Source organism: Elgaria multicarinata, chromosome 17 (assembly GCF_023053635.1).
Source record: "Elgaria multicarinata webbii isolate HBS135686 ecotype San Diego chromosome 17, rElgMul1.1.pri, whole genome shotgun sequence".
NCBI lineage: Eukaryota > Metazoa > Chordata > Lepidosauria > Squamata > Anguidae > Elgaria > Elgaria multicarinata.
The window spans coordinates 1,261,831-1,288,949 of record NC_086187.1 but is presented as its reverse complement, the minus strand read 5'-3'; the positions used below and the strand labels follow the sequence as shown (position 1 = coordinate 1,288,949).

General features: G+C 42.9%; 1 protein-coding gene across 1 annotated transcript in view; it reads left to right on the top strand.

The window, feature by feature from the left end:
• GNPTG (N-acetylglucosamine-1-phosphate transferase subunit gamma) overlaps nucleotides 1-27,119 on the top strand; it is an 81,544-nt gene that overhangs the window by 15,416 nt on the left and 39,009 nt on the right. The window contains exons 3-5 of the mRNA XM_063143333.1: nucleotides 7,482-7,549; nucleotides 7,767-7,821; nucleotides 7,904-7,987. Coding sequence (XP_062999403.1) covers nucleotides 7,482-7,549; nucleotides 7,767-7,821; nucleotides 7,904-7,987 — 207 coding nt within the window. The remainder of the gene's footprint in view (nucleotides 1-7,481; nucleotides 7,550-7,766; nucleotides 7,822-7,903; nucleotides 7,988-27,119) is intronic.

Here is a 27,119-nt window from a genome sequence, read left to right as displayed (position 1 = left end):
ACCTCTTCTAAATTAATATTTTCTAATTCCTTTTTTGTGCCATTAATTCTATTAATTTATGTTTATTCTTAGTTTGCCAATATTCTTTTTCCAGCTTTATTATCTCTTTTTCTAGAGTAGCCTGCCTTGCCTCTTGTTGTCTTTTTAATTTACACGTTTCCCTAATACAGTTCCCCCTAAACACAGCCTTCATGGTATCCCAAACCACTGCAGTTCTTGTTCCCCCCTTCTCATTTATTTCCCATGTTTCTGACAATTCCTTCTGCATTTTCTCAATTACTTTGTCATTCTTAAATATCTTAGTATTCAATCTCCACCTTAATGCTTCTTTGTATTCCTTACTAACTGCAAAAACTAAGCTTACCAGTGCATGATCCGATACCTTGATTGTCCCTAATTCCATTCTTCATGTCTTGGTTACAAAATCTCTAGATACAAAAATATGATCAATTCTGGAATATGTATGATGGACTGAAGAATAAAACATAAATCCTGGGTCTGCCCCTCTGAGAACTTTCTAAGAATCAACAAAATCCTTCTCTTTAATTAATTTGCTTAAAATAGTAACATTGTTTCTCTTTTCTACCTCAGAGGGATTTGACCTATCTACTCTATTGTCCATAACCATGTTAAAGTCTCCCGCCATAATTACATACCCCTCCTTGAATTCTTCCATCTCTCTTAATACCTCCTCATAAAATTCTTTTTGTTTATTGTTTGGTGCATACATATTAATCAAAGTATATTTTTCCCCCTCCAGTTTACCTTTAATCATGAGATATCTCCCATTCTCATCTTTTTTAATATCCTCCATCATAAACCCAGTTCTTTTTGAAATCAAAATGGCCACTCCCTTTTTTTTTGACGTCCCCAACGATACTTCATAATAGACTGGCCATCTCAATCGAATAGCGTTCTTTTTTTCATTAATTTGATGAGTCTCTTGCAGAAATATCATGTCAGAACCATCCTTATTTAACAATTGTTCAATCCTTCTCCTTTTTACGACTACCCCCAGACCTTTGACATTGAGCGTTGAGATTCTTAACTTCTTATCCATATTCAGCTCTCTGATCTTCTATTCGATCCCGATCGTGTTGAAAACATAACATACACACATATACATACAACACCCCAACATACCCTTCCCTCCCACCCCACTTCCCCCTTCCCTCCCATCACTTTTCCCCCAATATATACCCGGAAGTCTAATACTTTCGCCATTTTTTTTACCCTTTGGGTGGGGAAAGAAGCCAGGAACCCAGAGCCAGCAGGAACTAATTAATATATTTCTTATCATCGCTATATTAACCATCCCAACTGCTCCTCTTTCTTCTTCATCATCGCTTTTTGCGCCGCCACCAGCATCTCTTTGAGGACCCAAACCTAAGCTCTCAAGAAGCTCCATGCCTTGCTGGGCGGAGAAAACCTTGTGATTTTCCCCGTTGTATGAGAAATGCAGAAAAATCGGATATCCCCATGCATAAAGAATTCTCTTCTTTTTCAATTCATCCGTTATGACTTTGACACTGCGTCTCCATTCCAAAGTCTGTTGGCACAGATCATTAAAGACCTGCACTGTTGCTCCTTGGAACTTCAGCTCACCCAATGCTCTTAATTCCTTCATCAATTGCTCTTTCTTATAATAGCTTAAAAATTTCACCAAAACATCTCTGGGGGGTGCACCACTTCTGAAACCCCCTGCCCTGTGAGCACGGTCCACATCTTCTTCAACTAATTGCAGGGTTGGGACTAGTTCTTTGAACCAGCTTAGAATATTCTTCCTGAGGTCCTCCCCTTTCTTCTCCACCATATTGCGAACGCGCAAATTTACTCTTCGTGCTTTATCTTCTATAGCAGTCAGTCTCTTATCTTGATCTTTAAATTTCGCCTCTTGATCATTTTGAGTCTTCTTAATTTCTTTAACTTGATTTTTCACTTGATCAACCTCTGTCTTCAAAAAGCCTAATTGATTATCTCTTATAGCCATTTCTGCAGCCAGCTTATCCACCCTCTTATTATTTTTGTCAATTTCCATTTCAATTTTCGTAAAAAGCTCAGCTTTAAGACTTTTCAACATAGCTGAAATTTGATCCACCATTTCCTCTTGCCCTGCTGGCTCTGCGCCAGCTTCGGCAGCCATCTTCAACTCCTTTGTTGTTATTGTAGATTCGTCTTGTTTTTCTTCCGTCTCCGGCTCTGGATCAACCACTCTTTGAAGTCTTTTAATGGTATTGTTAGACGCGTGTTGGACCCACCGTGGCTTCAACACCGGGACAGTTTTTTTGGGTGGCATAGGCTTGCAAATACGGCTGGTGTTAGTTAGTTTCACTTTTAAGTCCAACAAACAGCGAGCTCAGAAGGGTTTTATTGCCGTGCTTAACGAGATTTATTACTTGCTACTGAAAAGGTGGCTATCAATCAATCTCTCCTGACGATGGCTCTGCAATTAAAATTCCTTTCAAGATAAGCTCTCCGTCTGGGAGATTTCTTATGCAGCCGCTCTTAACAGTTCAAGGAGGGGCTACTTCTCCACTAGCCACCTTCCTTCCACTTTAAATACACTCGTTAAGCAGCAAAATACTTTAATCTTTTAAATCCCATTCTGTAGCTCAGAGTTTCCCATTCAATCTTCACCGTTCTTCACTATTTCCAGCCCAGATAATTAGATGATAAGGCTTAAAAACCTACCGGTCACCCGGGCGTTCTTTTTTTTCCTTATTGCTCCATTGGCACGCTGGCTCCTCCCCCGGTTCGCCCCACTCCTTGTCAGGTCTCGAGGACAGTATTACCACCTCCCATCGCTTCTAGACTTACTGCATCAACAAGGGGGCCTTGTTCACCACCCAGAAATTGACACCCTGCTTCTAACAGCATGGAGGTTACTCCCTCGCAAACCGAGGATTACTTAGCCTCTAAGATACAGGAGGTTCTTGATGCTGCTCTAAAGCCATCCACATGCTCTTCCTCCACAAGGAAATGGTTAAAGTTCAAGGAATTTGCCCTATCTAGACATTTTAATCCATTTTCTTCATCCAGCAAGTCCTTTCCTTCTTGTTAATGTTAGGAGACAATGGTCTCCAGTTTTCTTTGCTGAAAATTTATCTGGCTGCTATATCAGCATACCATGACCCTGTGGAAGGATATTCCGTTTTCTCCCACCGGTTAGTCCATCGGATCTTGAAGGGACTGCGGAACTTGAAACCTCCAATTAAGCAACCAACCCCATCTTGGAGCCTCTCAGTAGTACTGCATGCCCTCTCTACCAAGCCATTTGAACCCATGGCAACAACAGACCTTAGGCTATTGACTTGGAAAGTAGTTTTCCTTGTGGCTATTATGTCAGCAAGGCAGGCCAGTGAGCTTGGAGCCCTTCATGTTGATGAACCGTTCCTCATCATTCACCGTGACAAGGTACTCTCGCTTCTTTCCTAAGGTGGTATCAAGTTTTCATGTAAATCAGGACTTGATATTACCAACCTTCTTCCATCTCTGTCTACGCCTTTGGAATCCACGCTGCATACACTAGATGTCAGACAGGCCTTAGCTTTCTATAAGGCATGCACAGAGACACTACGTGTGTCCCCTTGCTTGTTTGTATGCTATGGACAGCATAAGAATGGACACACACACAGCAATGATGCCTGAAAACCAGTCAGATAATTTCAGAGACATTAGAAAGTCGGATTGGGCACATCTCCGCTCTGATATTAATCGATGGGTTTGGAAGTGGCCAATCTCCGCTCTGGAAGATCGAATGCTCTGCAGATGTTCGTGGTTACCAGATAATTCCGGGGTGAATCTTGTTTCTTTGGTTTATGTCCAATTGGTTTTCCAAAGGTACAATTATGGGTACATTTTGCAACAGGGAAAAATTGTTGCTTCATTCCAGTTCGTGAACTCTTCAAAACGTTAGGTCCACAGATGTCAAGAGTGGTCATAATGGCTCATATTCTAACAGGAGATATTGAAACTAATAAAATCGGGATGAAAGTTGAAGCTTTGAGCTCTGAACTAGGGCTGTGCATGGACCCCCGATCCGTTGATCCACCTACGGGCTGCTCCGCTCCACTGCGGAGCTCCAGATCTGAATCGGAGCTCTGCAGCGGCGCCAGCAGTGCCAGGTAAGGCCCTCCTCCCCACTTACCTGGCTCCGTCGCATTCCGGCGGTGGCTTCAACTAAGCCCAAGGACTCAAACCAGAAGACCAGGCCGCGGCCTGGTCTTCCGGTTTGAGTCCTCGGGCTCAGGTGAAGCCCCTGCCCCCTTACCTGGCTCTGCCGCCATCGCCGCACGGACTGCGGTGGCGGTGCCAGTGCCAGGTAAGGCCCTCCTCCCCCCTTACCTGCGTCCATTGTGTTCTGGCAGCGGCTTCCCCTGAGGCCGAGGCTCAAAGTTGGAGGGCAGGCTGCGGTTGTGGCCTGGTCTTCCAGTTTGAGTCCTCGGGCTCAGGGGAAGCTGCTGCCGGAATGCGACAGACTCAGGTAAGACCCTGTCCTCTTACCTGGCTCTGCCACTGTCGCCACACGGATTGCGGTGGCCGCCAGGTAAGGCCCCCTCCCTCCTCCCCCCTTACCTGCATTCCTCCTCTGCCCCCTTACCTGGCTCTGCCGCCATCGCCACACGGATTGCAGCAGTGCGAGGTAAGCCCCCACTTACCTTTTCTTTGGAGCTCTGGATCGAGGCGAAGGATCTGCTTGGTCTCGATCCTCTTCGCCTTGATCCGCAGCCCCCCGACCTGCTTCATCTCCACCTTTGTCGGAGGCAAATCAGGCCGCCTTTCTATTGCTTCTACTCCGTGAAGCGGAGCACAGCCCTGCTCTGAACCAACAAAATATCTTACTGAATTTGGGGAACACTTGAAGACTCCCATTTTGAGGAAGTGGGGAAGTACCTTGTATGCATCTAGAAACCTCACTCAAAATGTAACATTTTTGAAAGTCAGTGAGTATAAAAGATTTGTACCAATTCTGCCCACATCATGCCTACCATAGCTGACAAGTATACAAAATAAAATGAATGGTGTAATAAACCGTTACTAAACCACAGTGTTGAAAATATGACCATACAAATTACACATTTACATTACATGGCCTATTGTAGGAGGAAAGTTTGGGTACCATTTTTTTAAATGGTGGAATGACTGCTTTTCCAACAAAATTAATGCCATTATTGACCTCATTCCAAAATAATTAAAGCCAAAATCATTTTTGTACATAAATTTATCAAAAATGAGAAAACAAGACATTTCAGCATCTTGGAAAATGGTGGAAGGAATACTCCAACTATTCAAATAAGATATTCTTTGAACTCTTTGACCCTGGAAACCTATAATTTGATACCAAACACAAGATAGTTACTTCTATGTTTGATGAAAACTAGTGACCTAAAGAAAATTATTTGGGATTTTGAAAATAGTGCCTAAAATAGTTTTGCCCAACAATCAGAATGTCTACCCAAGTTATTATGTAATCCAGTACCTCAAGATCGAATATCATCAGAGAAAATCTTTGGTTCTCAATTTTTTAATGGGACTGGATTGCATGGCCAGTGAGCACCAGCTTGGAAGTTACTCAAACCCACAATAACAGAAGCTCAGCTAAAATATTAGGAAAGTTAGCACCAAGTCTCAGATAACCAGGAGTGTCAAAGAAGCTGTTACAGAAAAGAGGGCTTCCTTCAGAAAATAAAAGTCTTGCCCAAGTGAGGAAAATAAAAGGGAGCACAAGCTTGCACAAAGGCAATGCAAGCAAACAATAAGAGATGCAAAAAACACTTTGAAGAGCACATTGCTAATAACATCAAGGTCAACAATAAAGAATTCTGTAAATATATCAGAAGCAGGAAACCAGCTAGGGAAGCAGTTGGACTGTTGGATGACAACACAGTTAAGGAAGTTCTAAAAGAGGACAGGGGGATTGCAGAGAAGCTGCAGTGTTCACTGCAGAAGATACAGAACTGATGTTTTTAGGAAGGGAGTCTGAGGAACTGAGGCAAATAGTGGTGACAAAAGATGGAGTTCTCAACCTTATTAACAAAAGCAAATAAATCACCAGGCCCAGATGGTATCCATCCTAGAATTCTCAAAGAACTCAAATATGAAATTGCTTATATTCTAACCAAAATTTGCAACATGTCCCTAAGTTCATCATCTGTATGAGGTGAGAGCACTGAAGGATAGCCAATATAACATTAAGGTTTAAAAAGAGACCCAGAGGGGATCCAGGAAATTACAGTCTAGTTAGTTTAATGTGTGTTGCAAGTAAATTGGTTGAAAACATTATTAAAGATAAAATTAGTAAGCCTGTAGAAGGACAAGTCCTTCTGAAAAACAATCAATGTGTATTCCTCAAAGTTAAGTCTTATCTCACTAATCTTTTAGAGTTCTTTGATAATGTCAATAAATATGTAGACGGGGTGATCTGGTGGACATTGTTTACTTGGACTATCAAAAGGCTTTTGATAAAGTCTCTCACTAAAGACTCATGAGCAAACTTAGCAGTCATGGAATAAGGGAACAGGTCCTCTTATGGATCAGTAACTGGTTAAAGAGCAGAGAGTAGGAATAAATGGTTAATTCTCCTGATGGAGGGACTCATAGAATAGTAGAGTTGGAAGGGGCCTACAAGGCCATCGAGTCCAACCCCCTGCTCAATGCAGGAATCCACCCTAAAGCATCCCTGACAGATGCTTGTCCAGCTGCCTCTTGAATGCCTCTAGTGTGGGAGAGCCCACAACCTCCCTAGGTAACTGATTCCATTGTCGTACTGCTCTAACAGTCAGGAAGTTTTATAGAGGGGTCCCACGGGGATCGGTATTGGGACAAATACTTTTCAGCTTGTTCATAAATTATTTGGGATTAGGGGTGAGCAGTGAAATGGCCAAGTTTGCTGATGGCACCAAATTATTTAGGGCTGAAACAAAAAGGGATTGTGAGGAGCTCCAGAGCTGGGAGAGTGGACATCCAAATGGTAGATACGGTTCAATATAAGCAAGTGTAAAGTGATGTACTTGGGACAAAAACTCCCAACTTCAAGTATAGCCTGCTGGGATCTGAGCTGACAGTGACTGACCAAGAATTGTTGTGGACAGCTCGATGAAAATGTCAGCTCTGTGTGCTGTCTCTGTAAAGAAGGCAAACTCCATGATAGGCATTATTAGAAAAGGAATTGAGAATAAAACTGCTACTATCATATACAATACATTTATATATAAATCTGTAGTGTGACCACATTTAGAATACTGTTTACAGTTCTGGTCACCACACCTAAAAAAATATGTTGTAGAGCTGGGAAAGGTGCAGTAAAAGGCAACTAAAATGATCAAAGGGCTGGAGCATCTCCCCTATGAGGGAAGGTTTCAACAGCCGGGATTGGTTGACAGCTGGTTGGCTGCTGTGTGAACAGTGCTGAACTAGATGGTCTCTTGGTCTGATCCAGCATGGCTCTTCTTATGTTCTCTTTCTCTTGTTTCCCTGATAAGGCTGAACAACCCTTTCCTGCCCCCATCCAATCGCCTCCAGCCTAAGGTGGCCCCCTCTTTGACTTCAGGTGAGTTCTGCGGGAGGGTGAGGGCCATGCTCAAAAAGCGAGGGAGCCGCTGAGTTTCACTGGCATGTTGGTAAAAATCTATGCACACTTGAAGACAAAGAAGCTGCGGTAAACACAGTTTTGGTCTTCAGGAGCTCCCTGCCTGCCTGTGATATCGCATTGCCTCCACCTTCTCCCATTTGGGCTGCCTTGATAAGTCCTTTTGTTTGCTTTCTAGGCCCTGCACACCTTCTTGTGCTGGCAGGCAAGTGCTTCAGTTATGTGGAATCTATGTAAGTAGCTGATTCAGATGCTGGATCATAAAGCTATAAACTTTGACTGAATGTAAAAGTCTCAAGTGTCTTTAATATTTAGGTACAAATATGAGTTCTGCCCCTTCCATAACGTCACACAGCATGAGCAAACCTTTCGGTGGAACGCTTACAGCGGAATTCTTGGGTAAGAAATCCTGGACCGTGAGTCCTTTTCTCCATGGTTGTGTACTTAAATTAGTATTGTAGAATCAAAAACCCTCTTGTGCTTTCAAATTTATTAATACTGTAAAAAGCATGGGAATTGTACATGAAGGCACTTAGCTTCTGCACTGTGTAAGTTGGCATGCTACTTGAACCAGTATGACATGTCTCCCTTAGTTTCATGTATTGTGCTCGCTTCCAACTTGGGGTGGAGGCACCTGCAGTTTTTTTTCAGCACCTTTGCTCTGTACACTAAGAGTACACTAAGGCTCAGGTACACTAAGGCTCCCTTGTGGCGCAGTGGTCCCCTGCATTGAGTGAGAGAAAAGGAGTCCCTCCCTTGGTGCTCTCAGGCTTCCTGCCCCTCCTTGCTTCTAAAAAAATAAATACTTCTAAGATTTTTTTAAAATACTGTTTCTTACAAAGCTAGGAAGCTGGCATGCTTGCACCGCGACGTTCTGGCCTCCAGCACTGTCTTTATTACCAAGAATGCTGGGGGTGGGGTGGGGTGGGGAGTGGAGTGAAGGAAGACAATTCTTAGATAATAGAAATGATGGGTGACTGCAGTGTGTTTCGTCTCTTGTTTGTTTTGTTTTTATGTGGTGTTAGCTTGTGTTTATTTTGACCTGGGTTTTGTGTATGTGCCTTGGGGGGAAGGTGGAGTGTTTTGTCTCTGTGTGTGTTTGTCTGTGCGTCACCAGTTTGCCTTCTGTGAAATGGGTATTTTGTTGTGTTTTGTGGGGGCAAATATGATTTGGCATTGTGGGCTCAGACCCAACCTCTGCCTTGTACTCAGTGTGTCTGCCAAGCTACTTGTCTCTGAGCCTCATCAGTTTTTGTCTTTGTGGGAGAGGATGAGATAATGACTGCATAGTTCAGGCAGGCCTAGGGCACAATACTATAGTTGGCAGTCTCCAAAGACAGAGGCTGCAGAATATCCAATGCGGGCAGGTGGAGCACAAGGCGTTCCTCGCCTCTGTGCTCCAGCCGCCCTGCATTTGCACTAGACAGGCAGTTTTGCCCGTCTACCAATGCCATTTCCAAGCAGGAGGGAAGGAGGCTGGAGTGCATAGGAAGCTGTGTAGGAAACTCCCCAATCTCCCCTCCCCACCCCTGAGACTGCCTCCTTTTCTAAGCACAGAGATGTAGCCAATATGAAGAGAATCACACTGGCTATGAGGGGGAGAAGTTTCTGGACTCTGAAGTTGGAGCTCAGGTCCCAGAAACCAAACAATCCAATGTCCTCTGATGCTCTTTATGGGGCATAGGATTGCTCCCCTAAATTAGTTAGGGCAGGAGTGGGCAACTTGCAGCCCTCCAGATGATTGGCCCATTTGAAATCATATGAGGCTGTTATATATTGAAGTCAAGATATATGACGCTAACGTTTTCCGTATCTTCAGAAAGGGCAAAAAGGAGTAACCTGGGAATTACAGACCAGTTCCATCCCTGGGAAAATTCTGGAGCAGTTTATAAAGAAGTCAATCTGTAAACACCTTGAAATCAATGCAGTGATTACTAGAAGCCAAGATGGATTTGTCAGGAACAAATCCTGTCAGACTAATTTGATATTTTTTGATCGGGTAACCTCCCTTGTGGACTGTGGGAATGCTGTGGACGTCATATATCTTGACTTCAGCAAAGCTTTTGACAAAGTACCACATGACATTCTGATTTACAAACGAGCTAAAAGTGGGCTAGATGGAACAACTATTAGGTGGATTCACAGTTGGCTACAGAATCGGACTCAAAGAGTACTTATCAATGGAACCTTCTCAAACTGGGGAGAGGCAACGAGTGGGGTACCGCAGGGCTCAGTCCTGGGCCCAGTGCTCTTCAACATTTTTATTAATGATTTGGACGAGGAGGTGCAGGGAACGCTTATCAAATTTGCAGATGACACAAAATTGGGTGGGATAGCTTATACCCTGGAAGACAGAAACAAACTTCAAAGTGATCTTGATAGTCTGGAGGGCTGGGCTGAAAACAACAGAATGAAATTTAATATGGATAAATGCCAAGTTCTACATCTAGGAAATAGAAACCAAATGCACAGTTACAAGATTTCCTGTTTCCTGACTTGGAGCTGAGCAGAAGCAGGGAAGAACAGCTGGTCCAGCTCAAGTAGAAGCTGGAAAAGTAAGCCAGTTCCCAGAGAGCGAGTGAACAGAGAAGAGCAAATAGGAGTTTGACAGGGGGAGTGTAGGGGAAGAGGAGACCAAGGTAAGGGGGAGAAGAGAAACCTCAAGGAAATCCAGGAGGCTGCCAATTCAAAGAAGCCGTGTGCTTGCCATGTGCTCCTGAGTGCTGAGTGAAGAAGGGAAGGGGTGGGTGTGGAGAGTTGCTGCAGGACCTGAAGGGTGTGTGGCCTGATTGCTGATTGTACTCTGTACTCAGCAATTAGTGGCCTGATTGCTGTTGATTGTTGTTGGCCTCCCAGTGACCTCATTCTGTTTCCTGACTTGGAGCTGAGCAGAAGCAGGGAAGAGCAGCTGGCCCAGCTCAAGTAGAAGCTAGAAAAGTAAGACAGTTCCCAGAGAGCGAGCGAACAGGAAGAGCAAACAGGAGTTTGACAGGGGGAGTTCAGCAGGGGAGGTCAAGGGGAGGCCTCTAAGGAAAAAAAAAGAGGAAAAAACAAAGAGAAATATAAAGAGAAAAAAACCCCACAAAACCAACCAAAAAAAAAAAAAAACCAACCAAAAAATCTCATTTTCCCTTAAGACACATTCATATAGTTGTGTACCTTCAGAGAGCACAGGACAAAGCAAAGGCAATTCCACTATAATCAGAAAGGAAAAAACAAAGCAGAAATAGACAATATGGATGGAAAGGAGTCCCTAGAAGTGGTGACCTGCAAAGGGTGTGCAATGTCCGTGTTTCTGCCTGAGCTCAACATGCAAGCTGGTGGCACTTTTGGAAGAAAAAGTGAGAGGACTTGAGCGGCGAGTGTCCACCCTCCAAAGAATAAAGAAGACGAGGAGTTCTTAGACCGAATGGTGGAACTGAAACACAACAAGAAGCACATGAGATTGAAGAACAACAGCCAGCTGAAGCAGAAGTGGAGTATGCTGAGGGAAGGAAAGCCAATGAAGAGGAAACTCTCTGGAAAAGAGTGACAGTTAGGAGCATAAGAACTAGAAGACATTCTGCACCGGTGGAACCATTAGAGTTAAGCAACCACTTTCAGCTTCTGGAGGATGAGACTGAAGGACAGTTTGCAGAGGAAGAAGTACAGGAGACACCGTGCAACAGTGAACAAGAGGCAGTAGGCAGGTCAACCCAGAAGAAGAGAAGAGTAGTCGTTGTGGGAGACTCCCTGCTGCGTGGGATTGAAACCCAAGTATGTCGTGAAGACCCATGGACTCACCAGGTGTACTGTCTTCCTGGAGCACAGATTAGAGATGTGACTGAAGGTTTACCGAAGCTCATAAAGCCCACGGACACATACCCCTTTCTTCTCATCCATGTGGGAACTAATGATGTCGCCAAGCAGAGCTACGAAGAAATCATTTCAGACTTTGAAGCTCTGGGAAGGAAACTGAAGAACTTTGGGGCCCAGGTAGTTTTCAATCCATCCTCCCGGTTCTTGGAAGAGGATTAGAAAGGGAAAGAAAAATACTCCAGATGAACGACTGGCTACAAAGGTGGTGCCGACATGAGAGTTTTTGGATTCTGGGACCACTGCCTACGCTACTTGGAACATGGACTGCTGGCAAGGGATGGGTTGCACCTCACAAGGGCTGGAAAGAATGTGTTCGGCCACAGCGTGAAGAACTTGATCAGGAGGGGCTTTAAACTGAATCTTACGAGGGCGGAAGGCGTAAACTTCGAGGCAACAATGGATGAAGGCCAATGCACCACAGTACAGAGAACAGCTCCAATAGTGCCCAAAAATAGTGTCCACAACAATGTAGGAACAAAGCCAGACTATAAAACACATGATCTTCGATGTCTATGGGACAGCGTATGGGAAACAAACAGAACAAACTTGAACTTTTATTACATGAAGGCAAATACGACCTGATAGGCATAATTGAAACTTGTTGGGATGACTCCCATGACTGGAATATAGCAACTGAAGAATATAAGTTGTTCAAAAACAACAGAAGAAATAGAAAAGGAGGCAAGTCAGTCTGACATCTATCCCTGGGAATCCCACGCAGCAGGGAGTCTCCCACATTGAGTACTCTTCTCTTCTTGGTTGACCAGCCTTCTGCCTCTTGTTCACTGTTGCACGGTGTCTTCTGTAATTCTTCCTCTGCTAACTGTCCTCCAGTAGCTGAAAGCAGTTGCTTAACTCTAATGGTTCCACCAGTGCAGAATGCCTTCTAGTTCTTATGCTCCTAACTGTCACTCTTTTCCAGGGAGTTTCCTCTTCATTGGTTTTCCTCCCTTCAGTATACTCCACTTCTGCTTCAGCTGGCTGTTGCTCTTCAATCTCATGTGCTTCTTGTTGCTGTTGCAGTTCCACCATTCTGTCTAAGAACTCCTCGTCTTCTCTTATTCCTTAGAGGGTGGACACTCGCTGCTCAAGTCCTCTCACTTTTTCTTCCAAAAGTGCCACCAGTCTGCACTTGTTGCAGGTGTACCCCATGTTGATCTCAGGCAGGAATATGAACATTGCACACACTTTGCAGGTCACCACCACTAGGGACTCCTTTCCATCCATATTGTCTATTTCTGTTTTGTTTTTCTTTTATGATTATAGTGGAATTGCCTGTGCTTTGTCCTGTCCTCTCTGAAGGTGCGCAACTATATGAGTATGTCTTAAGAGAAAAAAAGTTTTTTTAATTATTATTTTTTTGTTGGTGGTGTTTTTGTTTTGTGTTTTTTGTGTTTTTTTTTAAAAAAATTCTTAGAGACCTCCGCTGCCAAACTCCCCCTGTCAAACTCCTGTTTGCTGCCCTGTTCGCTCGCTCGCTCTCCGGGAGCTGGCTTCCTTTTCTAACTTCTAGTTCAGCTGGGCCAGCTGCTCTTCTCTGCTTCTGCTCAGCTCTGAGTCAGGAAGCAGAATGAGGTCACTGGGAGGCCAACAACAATCAACAATCAGGCCACACACCCTTCAAGCCCTTCAGCAACTCTCACCACACCCCCTTTACTTCTTCACTCAGCACATGGCCTCTTTGAATTGACAGCCTCCTGGATTTCCTTGAGGCCTCTCTTCTCCTCCTTGCCTTTGTCTCCTATTCCCCTACACCCCCTGTCAAACTCCTATTTGCTGCCCCTGTTCACTCGCTCTCTGGGAGCTGGCTTCCTTTTCTAGCTTCTAGTTCAGCTGGGCCTGCTGCTCTTCTCTGCTTCTGCTCAGCCCTGAGTCAGGAAGCAGAATTGTTGTGAAATGCCCGGAGAGCTTTAGCTGTTGGGTGGTATAATAAAAATAAATAAAATAGCCCTAGGCAGCATAATCAATGGTGAGAGTTCATGGGAGTTGTAATTCAACATCTTGAGGGCTACAAGTTGGCAACCCCTGGCTTAGGGTTTTACTTTGAATTGTGCTCAGAAATGGAAAGGGAACCAATGTAGCTAGTTTAAGAATGAAGAAATATGATCCAGTTAGTAAACTAATAACTGCAATTTTTAATAAAGTTCCTGGTAGGGTATTGCACAAAGCCTCAGTTGCTGGAAGACACTGCTGTCAAGGAGGCTACTTGAGACTCCAGTGACAATGTGCATACTCAAATAGCTAATCTGACCTTTCAGGAATATGACAGGATGAGTCCCACTTCCATGGTCAGACAAACTGCGTCCCAACATTATAGTTCCCAAACACTGCTTCACCTGAATCTGATGGAAGATTCATCACCACCTTCTGGAATTAGCCATCAGTGCCCAACTGAGACAGCCAGTCCAGGTGGTTACCATGGTTCTTCTTCATGGTCTCTGTGCTTTACAGAATGGGCTGTGCACCTGCGCGGAACAACCATTGGGAAACTTCTAAAGCTGAGGCGTTTTGGGTGGGAACCCATCTCCCACGGCGCCGTGCGCATGCTGAGAGGTGTTCCCGCCCATTCCCCTCAGTTCTCGTCGACCCCCATTGTGGCAACATCGCTGAGAAGCTTCTCTTATTCTTCAGGCATTTTCTCTCGTCTTCCCTTCAAAAAGAAAAAAGAAAAAAAGGAGGACTCCACCCCCTGAGATGTCGCTCTAACTGCTCCTGCATGGAGTAGACAAAACAGCTTTAAACGCTGCGGTGAGGGAACTCTGGTCATGGGAAGCTCCCCAGAAAATAAGGGGAATTTGCCTAGAGATGCCAGAAGAAATCTGAAACCCTCGGATGTGGACTTTGCTGCCAAAAATTACAGAAGATCTGGGAGAGGGTGAGATAATGGCATTTTCAACTTTCTCTGATAGCTGTTTTTGGAGCCTGGATGTCAAGCACTAAGAGCAGACAATTCTCATTGCTAAATTAGATTGGACTATAGCTTGCAACTGCCTTTCGGTTTTCTTCCTATCAGAAGTGTGAATTTGGAACCTATTAATCAACTAGATCTTTCGGAGCTATAATTAACTTTCAAGAAGGGGAAAAATAAGCAGGGGATCTCAGACAGAGCTAAAGGCTGGGTAAAAAAAAATTCTGTTAAGCATAACCGGAGAGAAGAGGATTCTTTAAACGAGATAGCTGCTTCCTTTCATTATTTTCTCCACTTGTAAAATCATCTACTACAAATTGGAGTGTCTGTATGTTTCTTTCCCCCCCCTTGTGTTCTCTAATTCTTTCTACCTCCCTGCTGTGCTGAGTTAAACCGCTTTGAGCTGGATGGAATGTTTGGAATGTAAACAAAGATAATCACTATGGGAACTGGCAGTTTCCCAGCTGATAACTAATGGCTGACACTGGCAGAGTAGAACTGGATCTCTGGAGACACCTGCTGGATATACCAAGAAAAGCACTGGGAGCAGAAGATCTATTGATTTAGGAGACAAAAAAAACCCAATAGAACATAAGAAAAATACAGGAAAGATGGCTCCGCTTGATCAATCACAGAAAATCATTGATCTCCTAAGAAGATGGATGAGATAGGAGCCAAGATAGAACAGCGTATAGAGAAGCAACTTAAAGAAACTAAGGAGGAGATCAGGGGAACGAAAGAGGAATTGATGCCAGAAATCAAGAAGATGGATAATGTTTTGAAACAAGTGATGGGGGAGATCCAGGCATTGCAAATAGAGTGGTTATATTCTGCATTCAAAGCAGAAGTTATGAACGCAAAATGGAAAAAAGAACAAGACCTCCTGGAACTTAGGGAATTAAAAGACAAAGAATATTTGTTTTAAAAGACAAAGAATATTAAGATCTGTCCCTGAATCTATCCCGAACCCTGAAAGTGATCTTAGAAATGAAGTGATTAAAAGCTTGTCAATGTTTATGGATATTGAGGAGGATAATATGGAAGTGGAAGTAGAATGTGTTTACAGAATAAACTCCTCATATGCACAAACAAGAGGGGTTCCAAGGGACATTATTGTTTACTTTGTAAGAAAAACAATAAGGGATCAGATCCTCCAGAAGCATTACCAGAGTAAAATGAAGATGGAGGGCAAAGAAATAATTGTACTGAAGGAGATACTGGTGAGAATTTTACACAGGAGGAAAGACTGTGCATTACTGATGACTATATTGAAACAGAAAAAGATCAGTTTCCATTGGGAGCTCCCAGAAGGGGTTGTTTTTACTTTTGAGGATTGCAGATACAAGCTGAACTCTGCACGGAAGATAAGACACTTTATAGAAACTCACAAAAAAGAATGGGAGGAGCCACAATCAAAATTGGAAGAGGACATAAGCACCAGGGGTGCTACAAGTAGAGGATGAGATTGTCTCCTTTTCCATTTTGATTTTTAATATAAAGGAAAAGATGGATTATAAATTCTTAACTTGGAACATCAATGGAGCAAATGCTCCTCAAAAGAGGAAGAAAATATTTCATTACTTAAAAAAAAACTAAAGCAAGATATCATTTGCTTACAAGAGACTCACATTAGAAAAAAGGATGTTAAAAATCTAACTGACAAAAAAAATTAGGTGAATTTATTTCAGCAAGGGAAAAAAAGAAAAACAGAGTTGTCTTATATATTAAATCATATTTAAACCAAGCATTAATACTGACAAATGAACAAGGAAAATATGTGGGTGTTAAAATTATTTTAAATGGAGTGTCAACATTGGTGTTCGGTGTTTATGCCCCCAGTGATCATAAAGCGGAATTTTACAAGAAATTGATTACCAGACTTTCTGATTTATCTTATTTATTTATTTATTTATTACATTTTTATACCGCCCAATAGCCGAAGCTCTCTGGGCGGTTCACAAAAATTATCCTATGATAATTATCCTATGATAATTGGTGTTTGATGGGGGACTGGAATGGAGTTATTTTACCACAAATAGATAAGACATTGGAGAAAAAGATCCAAAGTCATCAAGGCAAACTCCCTAAAAGTCTTTTTGACCTGATGGACAATCTGGGGTTAGTAGATGCATGGAAACACAGAAATGGAGTCACACAAAGATTAAACAAAACCTTACTGCAAGATAAAAGTATGGTGGACAGCAGTAAAAGAAAACTGAAAGAATAATTTGAACTGAATCTGAATCTGAACAGATCTTCGAATGGTCTGGGATGCAGGTAAGGCTTATATGAGAGGACATTTTGATCAACAAAATAGTCAACTAAAGAGGAAAAGGGAAGAGAAAATACAAAACATTTCAAATGAGATCAAAAAAAGGGAAGAAGAAGACCTAAAGAAAATGCCTGGAAAGGCAAGCGTTCTTCAACAAATTAAAATGCTTCAACAACAGCTATCAATCTTAACAATACAGGATATGCCGGGGGGGGGGGGAGTTATGTGAAGCAAAGAAGTTTTGAATCAGCAAACAAGCCAGGAAAATGGCTGGCTTATAAAGAGAAAAGAAAGAGAAAAGAAAACAATATTAAAAATAAAGGAGAGCAGAATAGAACTAACAGATGACACAGCCATACAAAGAGTTTTTCACCAATACTACTCGAACTTGTATAAAGGACAGGATCTAATGGATAAACAGATCTAATGGATAAATATATTGAAAAACAAAAATTACTGAAAACTATAAAGGAACAAAAACAAGCAATGAATGGACCTATAACAACAGCTGAGATGGTGGCAGTGATAAGAAAGATTAAGTTGAGGAAATCCCCAGGACTGGATGGACTGTCAGGTTTATATTATAAGATACTTGAGGATGAACTTCTACAACCATTTAAGTCCACAATGAACTCTGTTTTGAGCAGTGGGGCGATACCTGATACTTGGACGATGGCTTACATAATGCTTATACCGAAAGAGGGACAGGACCTGACCTTGACAAAGAATGATAGACCAATATCATTATTAAACAATGATCATAAGCTATTTACAGCAATTTTGGCAGAAAGACTTAAGAAAGTCCTACAAGAATTTATACATGAAGATCAAAGTGGCTTTTTACCTAAGAAGCACTTGAGAGACAATGTAAGAACGGTCTTAAATGTCGTAGAAAACAGGCTGCTTTGATTTTCCTGGATGCAGAGAAAGCATTCAATAACCATGGAGGTTTTTTTTACTTAGAACTCTAGAAAAATTGGACTTTGGAGTAAATTTTATAAAGTGGGTGAAATCTATTTACACCTCTCAGAAAACGCAAATAATTATTAATACTTTTAATAATTTGGGATTCGAATCCCAAATCCAAACCGAATCAGGGTGATTCGGACCTCCCTAAAACAGATCCAAAGTGGATTGGGGGAGGTCTGAATTGCTCTGAATCGGATTGGTCTGGATCAATTTGGCAATTTGGACCCTTTTCCAACCATGTATAGATATGAAAATTGGCACCATGATAGGGCTTCAGTAGGGCTTCATCTTTGCCAAGTTTGAAGCATATTGATTCATCCACTGATTTTTAGAATTTTTTTTAAGTTTGAGGTTTTAAAATTATTTTTTTAAGAATACACTGTCATTTTTAAAGTGGGAAGTGCTTCAGGGAGGTGTTAACCACACAGAAGACTCAAATAGGGGAAATTTGCACTTCAAAAGAACACAGAGATTACGGAAAGGAACAGCATGTACTCACAGCAAAGAGGTCTGTATCTGTAATTCAGAAGTACACACTCTTCCCTTCCCTTCCCTGAGGCACTTTCCATTTAGATAACAATCAGGGAAAGTAGCCTGCAGTGCAATACACATTTACCTTTAACGGAGATTTTGTAAATGGGGCTGATGGGGAAATATTTTTTTAAAATACTAAAAATCAGCGAATGAACCGATGTGCTTCAGACTAGGCATGTATAAAGCCCTACTTAAGTTCTATCATGTTGCCAAGTTACATGTCTTTAACTGTAAAAATAAAAGCGTATTTTTTAAAAAAATTAAACCTCAATTTTTTTAAAAAAATCATAAATACCAGAAGATGAACTGATGGGCTTCAGTGTTGGCATGCCTAAAGTCCTTTTTGGAAGCTATCACATTGCCAAGTTACATGTCTTTAACTTGAAAAATGAGGAAGTTATAGCACTTTGAAATGACTGGATTGCCTGAAAAATCTCATTTTTAAAAATGCATTGCAAGACATGTGCAGATCTGTCTGAAATTTTTTACACATGACGAGCTATATGCTGTCTGGCAGTTGCCCAGGTTTCATGGATGTATCTTGAAAAACAAAAAAGTTATAGCACTTTGAAATGACTGTATTGCCTGAAAAATATCTTTTTTAAAAAATTCATTGCAAGACAACTTATGTGCAGATCTGTCTGAAATTTTTTACACTTGATGAACTATATGTCATGGGGAGAATTTATCCACAGAGGGTTAAGCCTTGGAGGGGCAAAATTGGACTTGGCACAGTGTCTGGATCCTCGTTTTTCCACAGGTGTTACTCATCAGTGCTGGATGGTAAATGTCAAGGACAAGAGAGGTGGCCTCCTGATTCATCTGTTAATTGAATAATTGGCTGATGCAATGCTGTGCAATGCCATGTATGAAATGTATATAATGCTGTACATATGTTATGTTGGTGTGGTGGATGCTGGTTGTTGGTGTTGTTATTGCTGGATGTGTTTTGGGAACATTATACTTGTAAACCTCAGTAAACTCTTTGCTGAAGAAAAACTCTACTTGGTGTGACTATATTTCTTTCTGAAGGAAGGTGCTCAGAAGCCATGCAGGAGAGTCAAACACTGAGAAGCTGCTGTGCTGCTGCTTAATCTCTGCTAAGTCATTTCCTGACACTATACGCCATCTGTAAGATCACCAAGTGTCATGTGTGTATCTTGAAAAATGATAGGTGTTTATGTTTTCCAATGCAAGTCTATGGGAAATGATTCGGACATCCAAAACTCGCTTCAAATTTGGATCCGAAGCGGATCGGGGGATGTCTGAATTAATCTGAACCGAATCGGACCTGATTCAGAAGGCCTGAATTGGGGTCCATACCAAATCGGGGGGGGGGGGGGGTCCGTGCACACCCCTAATCGTTTGTATTTCAAACCATGTGAAATACAAAGGGGGACAAGACAGGAGTGCCCACTGTCACCGTTATTGTTTATTTTGGTGTTAGAATTGCTGAATTAAAACATTAGACAAGATGAACAAAATAGTCGAATAAAGAGTCATACAAGTTGAGGGCATTCATGGATGATTTGGTCTTTACTCTTGAAGACCCTTTAAAGGGTATCAAAACCTTGATGAGAAAACTGAAAGAATTTAGGGCAGTAGCAGGTTTCAAAGTTAATAAACAGAAGATAAAGATGTTAACAAAGAATATTAAACCCCACAAACAATCTAAGAAATTCCTGACATGTGTGGGTGATAACTTTCTCCTACAGAAAGTGGAGGAAGGAACTAGAGGATCGGCAATCCTTGACTTGATATTGACCAATAAGGATGACTTAGTGGATAAAGTGGCAGTTACGGGAACTCTGGGGGAAAGTGACCACGTCATACTTGAATTCTTGATTATGAAGGAGACAAAAGTCGAGTGTAGCCATACACATACTCTGGAATTTAGGAAAGCTGATTTTAATAAACTCAGAACTATGATAAGTAAGGTCCCATGGCAAATGAGCCTAATGAGAAAAGGAGTGCAGGATGGGTGGGAATATTTCAAAAAGGAAATTTTAAAGGCACAGTTGCAAACAATTCCAACAAGGAGAAAAGATAGAAGACAACAGAGGAAACCAATGTGGCTCCACAAAAAGCTTAAAGATGACCTGAAAACAAAAAGGGATACATATAGGAAGTGGAAGGAAGGCCAGGCTACAAAAGAAGAGTACAGACAAGTAGCGCAGAAGTGCCAAAATGGCGTCAGGAAGGCAAAAGCTCAGAATGAGCTGAGATTAGCGAGGGATGCTAAAAGCAATAAAAAGGCTTTCTTCAGATATGTGAGTAGTAAAAGACAGAGGAAAGAAATGGTGGTTCAACTGCTTAATGAGGATGGCAAATTGATAACAGATGACAAAGAAAAGGCTGAAGTGCTCAATTCCTACTTTGCCTCAGTCTTCTCCCAAAAGCGGGTCTATGACCCCCCTGGAAAAAGTGAAGCAGAAGTTGAGGGGGCAGGATTACAGTTTGAGATTGATAAACAAATGGTCAAAGAACACCTAATTTCCTTGAATGAGTTCAAATCTCCAGGGCCCGATGAACTGCATCCTAGAGTAATGAAGGAGCTAGTGGAAGAACTCTCAGAACTTTTGTCTATTATCTTTGCAAAATCATGGAAGACGGGTGAGGTGCCGGATGACTGGAGGAGGGCTAACGTCGTCCCTATCTTCAAAAAGGGCAAAAAGGAAGAAACTGGGAACTACAGACCAGTCAGTCTGACATCCATCCCTGGGAAAATTCTGGAGCAGATTATAAAGAAGTCAATCTGTAAACACCTTGAAATCAATGCGGTGATCACTAGAAGCCAACATGGATTTGTCAAGAACAAGTCCTGTCGGACAAATTTGATCTCATTTTTTGATATGGTAAACTCCCTTGTGGACCGTGGGAATGCTGTGGACGTCATATTCAGCAAAGCTTTTGACAAAGTACCACATGACATTCTGATTAACAAATGAGCTAAAAGTGGGCTAGATGGAACAACTATTAGGTGGATTCACAGTTGGCTACAGAATCGGACTCAAAGAGTACTTATCAATGGAACCTTCTCAAACTGGGGAGAGGCAACGAGTGGGGTACCACAGGGCTCAGTCCTGGGCCCAGTGCTCTTCAACATTTTTATTAATGGTTTGGACGAGGAGGTGCAGGGAATGCTGATCAAATTTGCAGATAACACAAAATTGGGTGGGATAGCTAATACCCTGGAAGACAGAAACAAACTTCAAAGTGATCTTGATAGGCTGGAGTGCTGGGCTGAAAACACCAGAATGAAATTTAATAGGGATAAATGCCAAGTTCTACATTTAGGAAATAGAAACCAAAGGCACAGTTACAAGATGGGGGATCCTTGGCTCAGCAATACTACAAACGAGAAGGATCTTGGAATTTTTGTAGATCGCAAGCTGAATATGAGCCAACAGTGCGATATGGCTGCAAGAAAGGCAAATGCTATTTTGGGCTGCATTAATAGAAGTATAGCTTCCAAATCACGTGAGGTACTGGTTCCTCTCTATTCGGCCCTGGTTAGGCCTCATCTAGAGTATTGCATCCAGTTCTGGGCTCCACAATTCAAGATGGACTCAGACAAGCTGGAGCGTGTTCAGAGAGGAGGGCAACCAGGATGATCAGGGGTCTGGAAACAAAGCCCTATGAAGAGAGACTGAAAGAACAGGGCATGTTTAGCCTGGAGAAGAGAAGATTGAGGGGAGACATGATAGCACTCTTCAAATACTTAAAAGGTTGTCACACAGAGGAGGGCCAGGATCTCTTCTCGATCCTCCCAGAGTGCAGGACACGGAATAATGGACTCAAGTTAAAGGAAGTCAGATTCTGGCTGGACGTCAGGAAAAACTTCCTGACTGTTAGAGCAGTGCGGCAATGGAATCAGTTACCTAGGGAGGTTGTGAGCTCTCCCACACTAGAGGCCTTCAAGAGGCAGCTGGACAAGCATCTGTCAGGGATGCTTCAGGGTGGATTCCTGCAATGAGCAGGGGATTGGACTTGATGGCCTTGTAGGACCCTTCCAACTCTGCCATTCTATGATTCTAAACTGATAGAAAAGATGGGCTTCCAAATTGAAAAGAAGGTAAAATATTTGGGAATTGTTCTGACAAATATGAACTGTATATTATTCCACAATAACTATGTCAAGGTTTGGAATGAATTGGAAAAGTGAAGCAACACCAACAATGAATGAATGGTTATAGAAGATATTGGAGTTGGCAGAGATGGCAAAACTCACAGCGATAATGAGAGAGAAATCAGTAAAAAAAAAAAAAATTAAAGAAAGGTTTTATTATTTTGTTCAGCTTTAATTAGTTATTAGAGTTTAGAAAATCCTTCTGATTCAGATCTCAGCTGTGTCCAAAGAATACAGGCAACCCAAAGGGCACCATTTCTCAAATGCTCGGCTTGTGGAAGTAAACTCCCACCATCAGACTCTTTGTGTCTTTTGTGTTTTGGAGAAGGTCACTTGGTTGAACAGTGCAGATTTTGCCAGCGTTTTCTAAACTAACGGGCAAACAGCTTTCCGATTGGCTGAAGTCCAAATTTCTTCCAGCTTGGCAGGCTATTACCAGCGACCGATGGGTCCTATACATCATACAAAGGGGCTATTGCATAGAGTTCAAAGACTTCCATCCTCTCAGCACTGTGAAGTATATCTCGAACAACAGCACCCTATCCTCAGAAGTGACCTCTGTAAAGGAGACTGGACCCAGCCAAGCTGGCCTTCCACTGGATTTTGCACAGATCCCCAGAACAAAACGCACACAGCTCACAGTTTGGAGGTTTAAGCCCAATTTATTTAGGAAAGAGGCAAGCAAACAGGATTAGCAACTAAAACTATAGATACATGCAGATATATATTGAACCCAGACCCAAGCAAACTACAAACTAAGTTGCAATATCATACGTCACCCAGCCATGGAGTCAGCCAGCTCAGAACAAAAGCCCCCTTTCAAAGTATACCCTTTATAGATACTTTTTCCACTCCTTTCCCCCTCCCTTCGGCTCTCCCTGCGATGATCTTTCACACCTCTCCAGAGATGTTAATTTCTCTCAAGGTCGGCCGGCCTGGCCCCAAGCGGTTCCAGGAAGTACCAGAACGCCCCCATACATCTGGCCGGTTATCTGCTCCACTCCTAAAACCCATAACAATAGAACACTTTAACATATTTTAAGAACAGCTATTCCATGTATGAATTTACACCTTCCTTACAACCTCATAGAATCAGAATCATAGAATAGCAGAGTTGGAAGGGGCCTACAAGGCCATCGAGTCCAACCCCCTGCTCAATGCAGGAATCCACCCTAAAGCATCCCTGACAGATGGTTGTCCAACTGCCTCTTGAATGCCTCTAGTGTGGGAGAGCCCACAACCTCCCTAGGTAGCTGATTCCACCGTCGCACTGCTCTAACAGTCAGGAAGTTTTTCCTGATGTCCAGCCGGAATCTGGCTTCCTTTAACTTGAGCCCGTTATTCCGTATCCTGCACTCTGGGAGGATCGAGAAGAGATCCTGGCCCTCCTCTGTGTGACAACCTTTTAAGTATTTGAAGAGTGCTATCATGTCTCCCCTCAATCTTCTCTTCTCCAGGCTAAACATGCCCAGTTCTTTCAGTCTCTCTTCATAGGGCTTTGTTTCTAGACCTCTGATCATCCTGGTTGCCCTCTTCTGAACACGCTCCAGCTTGTCTGCGTCCTTCTTGAATTGTGGAGCCCAGAACTGGACGCAATACTCTAGATGAGGCCTAACCAGGGCCGAATAGAGAGGAACCAGTACTTAACGTGATTTGGAAGCTATACTTCTATTAATGCAGCCCAAAATAGCATTTGCCTTTCTTGCAGCCGTATCGCACTGTTGGCTCATATTCAGCTTGTGATCTACAACAATTCCAAGATCTTTCTCGTTTGTAGTATTGCTGAGCCAAGTGTCCCCCATCTTGTAACTGTGCATTTGGTTTCTATTCCCTAAATGTAGAACTTGGCATTTATCCCTATTAAATTTCATTCTGGTGTTTTCAGCCCAGCACTCCAGCCTATCAAGATTACTTTGAAGTTTGTTTCTGTCTTCCAGGGTATTAGCTATCCCACCCAATTTTGTGTCATCTGCAAATTTGATCAGCGTTCCCTGCACCTCCTCGTCCAAATCACCTCCTTGTTACAAAGGGGCACCATAGAGATCATATCACCTCAAGATCTTCGCAACAGCTTTTACTCGAGGTACTTTGCGGTCCCAAAGAAAGATGGGGGTCTTCGCCCAATTTTGGATTTGCGCGAACTCAATACCTACCTCGATGTCAGGAAGTTTCGGATGGTCTCCCTGGCCAATCTTCCTCTCTTCGAAACAGGCAATTGGTTTGCATTGATCGACCTCCACAATGCTTACTTCCATGTCTCCATAAACCGATCCCATCAAAAATTCCTACACTTCGTCATCGGCCTACCAATAAACCACCCTCCCATTTGGATTGTCTACCGCACTGAGAGTATTCTCAAAGTGCATGGCTGTCGTTTGTGCGAAACTCAGGCTCACTGGTGTTGAGATATACCCTTACCTCGACAACTGCCTCCTAGTCACCAGAACTAAGTCACAGTTGCAGAAGTTCAAGACCTCGGACTATGCATAAATTACGAGAAATCCAATCTCTACCCACATCAAATTTTTCCAGTTCATCGGTGGGATTTTGGACTCCAAGGTCGGTAGAGCTTTCCTCCCACAGGAGCGAGCCCGCAACATAATACACCTGGCATCCAACATCATAACGTCAACTCGAGCCAGAGCGTTCGACATCCAGCACCTTCTCAGACTCATGGCCTTGACGATGGCTGTCGTGCACCAAGCCAGATTCCAGATGCGACGTTTTCAGTTCTGGTTCCTCTGGGCATTCGACATCAACCCCAATTCCAGATGCACAATGTTGACTTTGCCACCTCTAGTCCGGGCATCTCTTGCGTGGTGGACGCAACCAACTTCTCTGAATCAGGGAATGCCTTTCCACCCTCACCAGATTCAAGGCCATCATAACAGCAGATGCATCTCTCATGGGGCTCAATGCCCATGGCTATTGGTCAAATGTTGAACATCTCAATCACATCAACTGGCTGGAGCTAATGGCAGTTCACAAAGTCCTAAGAGCCTTCGAGCCAAACTTAGAACAAGGTCTTATGCAGATTGCGACAGACAACACCACTGCCGTGGCTTACTTGAACAAACAAGGGGGAACACGGTCCCAACACCTCCTGGAGCTTATGTTACAGATCCTGGAGTGGTGTACCAACAGAAATCTGCAGCTCACAGCAGTACATATTTGTCCTGAGATAAGGTAGTCTGTAACCAGCCACTTTCGTTTATCTCTTTGGGCAGTGTGCCCAGACTGGGAAGCCCGCCAAGAATCAGACCAGACAGCACTTAATGATATAAATAATAATGTGTATTGAGCACACAAGTTAAACACAAAATAGAACAGTCTTTTAGTGCTCACGTAAAGTTCCAAGCCAATTCCATATAACAGTCCAGGGTTCAAAAGGCACAAGAGAGCAAGTCACCAGAGTCGATAAGCCAGTCCAAGGTTCAAAGGGCAGGAGATAATCACGGGGTCCAAGCAGTCCAGAGTCCAAACGATCCAACAGGAACACGGCACGGTCAAGGGTACACGGTCCAGAGCTTCTCCCAGGCAAACCAGATAAGCTCTGACAATTTGCTAGCCTGCGCACTGCTACCTAAATACACCAGCTCAGCCTCACAGCTGTTCCTTGTTCAGCTGGCGTTTATTAGCAATCCGCTTGGATCGGCGTAAAGCCTCCTTCTCTGCCCTTTGCTGTTTGAACGAGGGCACGTGTAACAAGTCTGTTTGCTCCTCTTCTAAGTTTGCACTGGATGAGGCCTCTGTTGGCTGTTGATCAGCCAAGCTGGTACTGGGTCCCGCCTGTGGCTGCTCATCCCCAGAGTCCTCATCCTCAGAAAACTCACCGTTCCTCACAATATTGCCGGTGTTCACAACACAGTAGCGGACACTCAGCAGATTCATGCAAGAATCTCACAAGTGGAAGCTACACAGACCAGTCCTGCACCACCTATTCCACGACAATGGAATCAGTTACCTAGGGAGGTTGTGGGCTCTCCCACACTAGAGGCCTTCATAGAATCATAGAATCATAGAATAGCAGAGCCGGAAGGGGCCTACAAGGCCATCGTGTCCAACCCCCTGCTCAATACAGGAATCCACCCTAAAGCATCCCTGACAGTTGGTTGTCCAGCTGCCTCTTGAAGGCCTCTAGTGTGGGAGAGCCCACAACCTCCCTTGGTAACTGATTCCATTGTCGTACTGTTCTAGCAGTCAGGAAATTTTTCCTGATGTCCAGCTGGAATTTGGTTTCCTTTAACTTGGAAGCAGTTAAAGAGGCAGTTCAAGAGGCAGCTGGACAACCATCTGTCAGGGATGCTTTAGGATGGATTCCTGCATTGAGCAGGGGGTTGGACTCGATGGCCTTGTAGGCCCCTTCCAACTCTGCTATTCTATGATTTTATATGGGGACAACCAGACATAGATCTTTTTGAAACACCATCCAACTCGGCCCTACTTCGGTTTTGCAGCAGAGTGGGACTGGGAATGGACTCGATGGGGGGATGCATTCACCCTATCATGGACTAGGGTTACTATTTATTTATTTATTTTATTACATTTTTATACCGCCCAATAGCTGAAGCTCTCTGGGCGGTTCATAAAAATTTAAACCATGAAGAGCATAAAAACAACCAACAAATTTAAAACACAAATACAAAAATCAATATAAAAAGCACAACCGGAATAAAACCACACAGCAAAATTAACATAGGTTAAAATATGAGATTAAAACAGCAAAGTTTAAATTTAAGTTAAATTAGGTGTTAATTATTATTATTATTATTATTATTATTATTATTATTATTTTATTATTATTATTTATTACATTTTTATACCGACCAATAGCCGAAGCTCTCTGGGTGGTTCACAAGAA